Source organism: Gymnoscopelus microlampas (genome assembly GCF_963454915.1).
Source record: "Gymnoscopelus microlampas genome assembly, chromosome: 1".
NCBI lineage: Eukaryota > Metazoa > Chordata > Actinopteri > Myctophiformes > Myctophidae > Gymnoscopelus > Gymnoscopelus microlampas.
The window spans coordinates 1,208,466-1,217,500 of record NC_139962.1 but is presented as its reverse complement, the minus strand read 5'-3'; the positions used below and the strand labels follow the sequence as shown (position 1 = coordinate 1,217,500).

Sequence of the window (9,035 nt, the reverse complement as noted above, 5' to 3'; positions counted from 1 at the left end):
ATACTCTGTTCCAAGTCAAAGTCCGTAATTCAAAATGTACTCGAGTAAGTAGGTATCGGTATCAAAATGTACTTAAAGTACCGAATGTAGAAAGTACCGTAAGTAAATAAGTACATTATGCAGAATGTATTGTTTCACAAGTTTTCAAATGTATAAAAATGTATTAAAATCTTTTTATAAAATATCAGATCTACAAGCTCACAAGGCCATGCGTTGTACTTGAGTGAACTAAGTGGTTGAGCTTGTCTCCCTCTGCAGGCCCTCAGGAGCGTGACACCATCATCAGAGGGCTGGTCTCCTTCCACGGAACAACATGCATCCGTTTTATGTACCGTGACAACCAGAGAGACTTCCTCCAGATATACCCTGGGACTGGGTCAGTACACACACACACACACACACACACACACACACACACACACACACACACACACACACACACACACACACACACACACACACACACACACACACACACACACACACACACACACACACACACACACACACACACACACACACACACACACACACACACACACTATATTAAGAGGACATTTATAGTAAGGGGATATTAGCAGAATATTTTCCAATCTTGGAATAAATTCCTTACCAAAACAAATCTTCACCAATGTGTTTGTAAAGGTGTCTAGTAACACATCTCACAAAGACTGACATTCAGTATCCGTAGGAGAATTTTTGACAGCTCCTTAAAGTTGGGGTACCCACCATAACCTTGGTTAAAAAAAAATCCGCCTAAAAAAAAATCCAAATTTAATTCTGTTTTAAGTAGCATGTGAGGGGTCAAACTAGGGTGTTTTTATGATTCTGAATCCATTGCAATCATTTGTTTTGCACAAAAAACACTCCTTGGGCTAAAAACGGCCATAGCCATGTATACTTTTTGCGTAAAAAGCCCATTGAGATTGGGACGTTTTTGGCCCCTAAGCCTCAAACTCTAGCCGGCTACAATTATAACATAATAAATCGTAGGTGCTGGTCATACATCATAACATTGTAATAACGTAACATTGTAATAACATAACATTGTAATAACATAACATTGTAAAATAAATCATTGTAGGTGCTGGTCATACATCGTAACATTGTAATAACATAACATTGTAATAACATAACATTGTAATAACATAATAACATGTAACATAATAAATCGTAGGTGCTGGTCATACATCGGGCGTCAGGGAGGCGCTCAGAGAATCTCTCTACAGAGCAGGGGGTGTGTCTTCCAGAGCACCATCCAACACGAGGTTCTGCACGCTCTGGGCTTCACGCACGAACAGAACCGTTCTGATAGAGACCAACACGTCACCATCATCACCCAGAACATTCAGCCAGGTAAGCAGAACATTCAGCCAGGTAAGCAGAACATTCAGCCAGGTAAGCAGAACATTCAGCCAGGTAACCAGAACATTCAGCCAGGTAACCAGAACATTCAGCCAGGTAACCAGAACATTCAGCCAGGTAACCAGAACATTCAGCCAGGTAACCAGAACATTCAGCCAGGTAAGCAGAACATTCAGCCAGGTAAGCAGAACATTCAGCCAGGTAACCAGAACATTCAGCCAGGTAAGCAGAACATTCAGCCAGGTAAGCAGAACATTCAGCCAGGTAACCAGAACATTCAGCCAGGTAACCAGAACATTCAGCCAGGTAAGCAGAACATTCATCCAGGTAAGCAGAACATTCAGCCAGGTAAGCAGAACATTCAGCCAGGTAAGCAGAACATTCAGCCAGGTAAGCAGAACATTCAGCCAGGTAACCAGAACATTCAGCCAGGTAACCAGAACATTCAGCCAGGTAACCAGAAGGGAAATGTTGAATTATCCTACCGGAGGCTTAAAATAATCATATTTGAAAGAAAACTCTGGTCCACAGCCAGGGACGTGCACAGATACACTCTAGGTGGTGCTAGAGCATCTGCCCTTTGCCCTCTTGACCAGAAGTGCCCTTTTTTCAGTTTACAGCAGGGGTCTTCAACAGGGGGGTCCTCAGAGTTACTACAGGGGGTCCGCCAAATCTTTATGTGAAATGATTTTTCTTTTTACCATAACCACTCGAAACCTAGCATCCCTTTTCTGAGGAGAACTTTAACCAAACATAGCAGATCTACAAGCTCACAACGCCTCGCCCTGCGAGGCGTTGTGGGCTTGTAGATCTGCTATTTTTGGCAAAGAGGTATAGGTGTAGAGGGAAGAAAGAGCAGACCAAGTAAACAAAAAAAAGTATAATTTACTTGAGCACCTGCCCCTCAAAATGTCTGTGCACGCCACTGTCCACAGCATATGTGACAACAGCACACACATGTGCTCTGTTGTCTGATTGGTTCTGGTGGTTATGTGCTCTGTCTTCTGATTGGTCGACTTCTGCTTCTCTCACAGGCATGGAGCACAACTTCCGTAAGGTGCAAACCAACAACTTGGCCACGCCCTACGACTACAACTCTGTTATGCACTACAGCATGTGAGTGTGTGTGTGTGTGTGTGTGTGTGTGTGTGTGTGTGTGTGTGTGTGTGTGTGTGTGAGTGTGAGTGTGAGTGTGAGTGTGAGTGTGTGTGTGTGTGTGTGTGTGTGTGTGTGTGTGTGTGTGTGTGTGTGTGTGTGTGTGCGCGCGCGTGAGTGTGTGTGTGTGTGTGTGTGTGTGTGTGTGTGTGTGTGTGTGTGTGTGTGTGTGTGTGTGTGTGTGTGTGTGTGTTCAGGGCAGTGTGGAAAAAGTACTCACATTTCTTACTTAAGTAAAAGTATTGTATCAATACTGCCATGTAGAAATACTCAAATGTTACAAGTGAGTATTGTATAGTAATATAAATGTGTGTGTGTGTGTGTGTGTGTGTGTGTGTGTGTGTGTGTGTGTGTGTGTGTGTGTGTGTGTGTGTGTGTGTGTGTGTGTGTGTGTGTGTGTGTGTGTGTAGTTATGCATTCTCCAGACAGTGGGGGGAGCTCCCCACCATCGTTCCTAAGCCAGACCCCTCGGTGCCAGTAGGGGGCGCCAGAGCCATGAGCACCAACGACATCACCCGCGTCAACACGCTCTACTGCAGTGAGTCACATGGGCCACCAGGGGGTGCAACAAAAAAAAATCCTCTTGCATGCGCTCATCCTCCAAAAATTACTTATTTTCGATCAATCACTACACTCACCCCATGAAGCATTTATGGAGATGTTTTAGTTTTTGTCGCATTCCTGAGACATCAATAATATGATGACTGGCGGAAAGATGCTAATGTATCCAGTAGGAGACTCAAAGTAAAGATACTAATGTATCCAGTAGGAGACTCAAAGTAAAGATGCTAATGTATCCAGTAGGAGACTCAAAGTAAAGATGCTAATGTATCCAGTAGGAGACTCAAAGTAAAGATGCTAATGTATCCAGTAGGAGACTCAAAGTAAAGATGCTAATGTATCCAGTAGGAGACTCAAAGTAAAGATACTAATGTATCCAGTAGGAGACTCAAAGTAAAGATACTAATGTATCCAGTAGGAGACTCAAAGTAAAGATACTAATGTATCCAGTAGGAGACTCAAAGTAAAGATACTAATGTATCCAGTAGGAGACTCAAAGTAAAGATACTAATGTATCCAGTAGGAGACTCAAAGTAAAGATACTAATGTATCCAGTAGGAGACTCAAAGTAAAGATACTAATGTATCCAGTAGGAGACTCAAAGTAAAGATACTAATGTATCCAGTAGGAGACTCAAAGTAAAGATACTAATGTATCCAGTAGGAGACACAAAGTAAAGATACTAATGTATCCAGTAGGAGACTCAAAGTAAAGATGCTAATGTATCCAGTAGGAGACTCAAAGTAAAGATACTAATGTATCCAGTAGGAGACACAAAGTAAAGATACTAATGTATCCAGTAGGAGACACAAAGTAAAGATACTAATGTATCCAGTAGGAGACTCAAAGTAAAGATACTAATGTATCCAGTAGGAGACTCAAAGTAAAGATACTAATGTATCCAGTAGGAGACTCAAAGTAAAGATGCTAATGTATCCAGTAGGAGACTCAAAGTAAAGATACTAATGTATCCAGTAGGAGACACAAAGTAAAGATGCTAATGTATCCAGTAGGAGACTCAAAGTAAAGATACTAATGTATCCAGTAGGAGACACAAAGTAAAGATACTAATGTATCCAGTAGGAGACACAAAGTAAAGATACTAATGTATCCAGTAGGAGACTCAAAGTAAAGATACTAATGTATCCAGTAGGAGACTCAAAGTAAAGATGCTAATGTATCCAGTAGGAGACTCAAAGTAATGATACTAATGTATCCAGTAGGAGACTCAAAGTAAAGATACTAATGTATCCAGTAGGAGACTCAAAGTAAAGATACTAATGTATCCAGTAGGAGACTCAAAGTAAAGATGCCTATGTATCCAGTAGGAGACTCAAAGTAAAGATGCTAATGTATCCAGTAGGAGACTCAAAGTAAAGATGCTAATGTATCCAGTAGGAGACTCAAAGTAAAGATGCTAATGTATCCAGTAGGAGACTCAAAGTAAAGATGCTAATGTATCCAGTAGGAGACTCAAAGTAAAGATACTAATGTATCCAGTAGGAGACTCAAAGTAAAGATGCTAATGTATCCAGTAGGAGACTCAAAGTAAAGATACTAATGTATCCAGTAGGAGACTCAAAGTAAAGATACTAATGTATCCAGTAGGAGACTCAAAGTAAAGATACTAATGTATCCAGTAGGAGACTCAAAGTAAAGATGCTAATGTATCCAGTAGGAGACTCAAAGTAATGATACTAATGTATCCAGTAGGAGACTCAAAGTAAAGATGCTAATGTATCCAGTAGGAGACTCAAAGTAAAGATGCTAATGTATCCAGTAGGAAGGAGACTCAAAGTAAAGATACTAATGTATCCAGTAGGAGACTCAAAGTAAAGATACTAATGTATCCAGTAGGAGACTCAAAGTAAAGATACTAATGTATCCAGTAGGAGACTCAAAGTAAAGATGCTAATGTATCCAGTAGGAGACTCAAAGTAAAGATGCTAATGTATCCAGTAGGAGACTCAAAGTAAAGATACTAATGTATCCAGTAGGAGACTCAAAGTAAAGATGCTAATGTATCCAGTAGGAGACTCAAAGTAAAGATGCTAATGTATCCAGTAGGAGACTCAAAGTAAAGATGCTAATGTATCCAGTAGGAGACTCAAAGTAAAGATGCTAATGTATCCAGTAGGAGACTCAAAGTAAAGATGCTAATGTATCCAGTAGGAGACTCAAAGTAAAGATGCTAATGTATCCAGTAGGAGACTCAAAGTAAAGATACTACTGTATCCAGTAGGAGACACAAAGTAAAGATACTAATGTATCCAGTAGGAGACTCAAAGTAAAGATACTAATGTATCCAGTAGGAGACTCAAAGTAAAGATACTAATGTATCCAGTAGGAGACTCAAAGTAAAGATACTAATGTATCCAGTAGGAGACTCAAAGTAAAGATACTAATGTATCCAGTAGGAGACTCAAAGTAAAGATACTAATGTATCCAGTAGGAGACTCAAAGTAAAGATGCTAATGTATCCAGTAGGAGACTCAAAGTAAAGATGCTAATGTATCCAGTAGGAGACTCAAAGTAAAGATGCTAATGTATCCAGTAGGAGACTCAAAGTAAAGATACTAATGTATCCAGTAGGAGACTCAAAGTAAAGATACTAATGTATCCAGTAGGAGACTCAAAGTAAAGATACTAATGTATCCAGTAGGAGACTCAAAGTAAAGATACTAATGTATCCAGTAGGAGACACAAAGTAAAGATGCTAATGTATCCAGTAGGAGACTCAAAGTAAAGATACTAATGTATCCAGTAGGAGACACAAAGTAAAGATACTAATGTATCCAGTAGGAGACACAAAGTAAAGATACTAATGTATCCAGTAGGAGACACAAAGTAAAGATACTAATGTATCCAGTAGGAGACACAAAGTAAAGATACTAATGTATCCAGTAGGAGACACAAAGTAAAGATACTAATGTATCCAGTAGGAGACTCAAAGTAAAGATACTAATGTATCCAGTAGGAGACACAAAGTAAAGATACTAATGTATCCAGTAGGAGACTCAAAGTAAAGATGCTAATGTATCCAGTAGGAGACACAAAGTAAAGATACTAATGTATCCAGTAGGAGACTCAAAGTAAAGATACTAATGTATCCAGTAGGAGACTCAAAGTAAAGATACTAATGTATCCAGTAGGAGACACAAAGTAAAGATACTAATGTATCCAGTAGGAGACTCAAAGTAAAGATACTAATGTATCCAGTAGGAGACTCAAAGTAAAGATACTAATGTATCCAGTAGGAGACACAAAGTAAAGATACTAATGTATCCAGTAGGAGACTCAAAGTAAAGATACTAATGTATCCAGTAGGAGACACAAAGTAAAGATACTAATGTATCCAGTAGGAGACTCAAAGTAAAGATACTAATGTATCCAGTAGGAGACACAAAGTAAAGATACTAATGTATCCAGTAGGAGACTCAAAGTAAAGATACTAATGTATCCAGTAGGAGACACAAAGTAAAGATACTAATGTATCCAGTAGGAGACACAAAGTAAAGATACTAATGTATCCAGTAGGAGACACAAAGTAAAGATACTAATGTATCCAGTAGGAGACACAAAGTAAAGATACTAATGTATCCAGTAGGAGACACAAAGTAAAGATACTAATGTATCCAGTAGGAGACTCAAAGTAAAGATACTAATGTATCCAGTAGGAGACTCAAAGTAAAGATACTAATGTATCCAGTAGGAGACTCAAAGTAAAGATACTAATGTATCCAGTAGGAGACTCAAAAGAGACTCTTTGAGTCTCCTACCAGAGAGACTCAGGAATGCCACAAAAACGAAAAAGTCTCCATGAATTCAAGGCTTCATGGTGTGTGTAGAAAATAAGTATTTTTTTGGGTGAACTACTCCTTTAACACAGATCCAGTAAAGCACTTTAAATGGCTGAATGATGAAGCATCTAACTTGTAACATCGTAAACATGTTTATATTGTTTTTAATTGCTCCATTTCAAATTGCTTGTACACTTGGATATATCCTACCAAATAATCAGTTCCATATGACACATCTTTTTTTTTTTTTTTGATAATAAATCGGTAAAATCAGGCAAAAATATGAATTAAATAACATAACTGTAACCTAACCCTAATCCTAACCCTAAAACCGAAATAAAGACACCATAAACTGGGAAAAAAACGAACCGAACCCGCCCAGAACCGCGTAAAAATTTCGCGTGCATGAGGCGCGCATACCGCACCCCTAACCTAAAAGGTCTTCCCGCGGCTATGCACATCATCGTTGACGTATGCCTTTACTAAATGATATATTGTTCACATGTATTATGTATTGGTTTTTATAGCTATACATTGTTGGAGTGAATATATATGTGTATATAATATGTGTATATATATATGTGTGTAGATGTGTATATAATATGTGTATATATATATATATATATATATATATATATATGTGTAGATGCCTGTCAAATCCTACACGTCCTCATATCTCAGATCTGAGTCACGATGGAATGATTAATGCCGACAATTGTGGTGATTATTTGGTCTAGACCACTTTGATAACTGAGGGCCACTATTACTACTACTAGTACTACTGATAGCCTAATAATAATGTTAATAATAATAATAATGTTGATAATAATTAATACATAAACATGTTTTTTACAATGTTGTTTTTTCCCCTCAGAAGTTAACTGAGACACTTGACTTCCTGCTTCCTGTCCTAACAACCTACCATGCTACTGAACAACCTACCATTCTACCGAACAACCTACCATGCTACCGAACAACCTACCATGCTACTGAACAACCTACCATGCTACCGAACAACCTACCATGCTACCGAACAACCTACCATGCTACCGAACAACCTACCATGCTACCGAACAACCTACCATGCTACCGAACAACCTACCATGCTACCGAACAACCTACCATGCTACCGAACAACCTACCATGCTACCGAACAACCTACCATGCTACTGAACAACCTACCATGCTACCGAACAACCTACCATGCTGTTCTACTGAACAAACCCGGGAATGCAAATCTTCGCGTGCGCGCACACGGTAGTGCAGACATAAATCGGTGACCCTGAGTCTTTGTGTTGCTTTAATAAAACCCTTAAAACACATTGTTTGGATCGAGCAACAGACGCGTCGCTAGGTCTCTACTAGGTCGGGGGCTTAGCCCCGCAGGCAACGGGCACATGCACGCGCGCGCAGCGCGCGTGCATGTGCCCCTCCTCCCTCGCGCGCGCGATTTTTTTCGCGGATTTCGCGGATTAGGGTGCTTTTTTCCCCGTTTTTTGTTACTTTATTTCGGTTTTAGGGTTAGGGGTAGGGTTAGGTTAGGGTGATAGATATATAATTCAAAAACAAAAAAAAAAACTTTTAATTTTTTATTTTTTTATTTTTTTTTATTGGTGGCTTTGGACAAAACATTGGTGGCTATAGCCACCGAAGCCCACCCCTAACGACGCCACTGTCGAGCAAACTTTCGCTTTGTTTAAGCGGAACGCGTTAGACAATAGAATGGCCTCTCAGCCACTTATTAGTGTGGTTGCCCTAACAGGGCAACCAGACTATAGTACCCTACCTACTTTATTCTTTCTAGATAAACTTTATTTTGGGACGCTATTTCTCCCACAGTTTTTCTTTCCCAATTTCGTGCCATATGTCAAAATGACCGGCTTCACCGGGAATCGTGCACTTGTATTTTGCTAAGGGATTGGTTAGATAGTTTAATTGATATTGATTAATTAGTGCATTACATTTCCCCATCCCCTTTAATGGGAAAATGAAAAAACTCAAATTCAAGTATTTTTTCCTCAGAAACCGTAAGGGCTAGAGTTACAAGACTTGGAGGGGAGGTTCATAATTTAGTGCGAAATTATTCAAAACATAATTACTCCAGTCGGCCTCATGGTGGCGCTATAACAGCCCACTTTACGCTTTGGCCTATAA

General features: G+C 39.5%; 1 protein-coding gene across 1 annotated transcript in view; it reads left to right on the top strand.

The window, feature by feature from the left end:
- LOC311049495 (hatching enzyme 1.2-like) overlaps positions 1-8,260 on the top strand; it is a 14,311-nt gene extending 6,051 nt beyond the window's left edge. The window contains exons 6-10 of the mRNA XM_084063095.1: positions 259-376; positions 1,178-1,356; positions 2,400-2,481; positions 2,931-3,058; positions 7,756-8,260. Coding sequence (XP_083919221.1) covers positions 259-376; positions 1,178-1,356; positions 2,400-2,481; positions 2,931-3,058; positions 7,756-7,766 — 518 coding nt within the window. The 3' untranslated portion in view covers positions 7,767-8,260. The remainder of the gene's footprint in view (positions 1-258; positions 377-1,177; positions 1,357-2,399; positions 2,482-2,930; positions 3,059-7,755) is intronic.
- Positions 8,261-9,035: the final 775 nt, after the last annotated feature.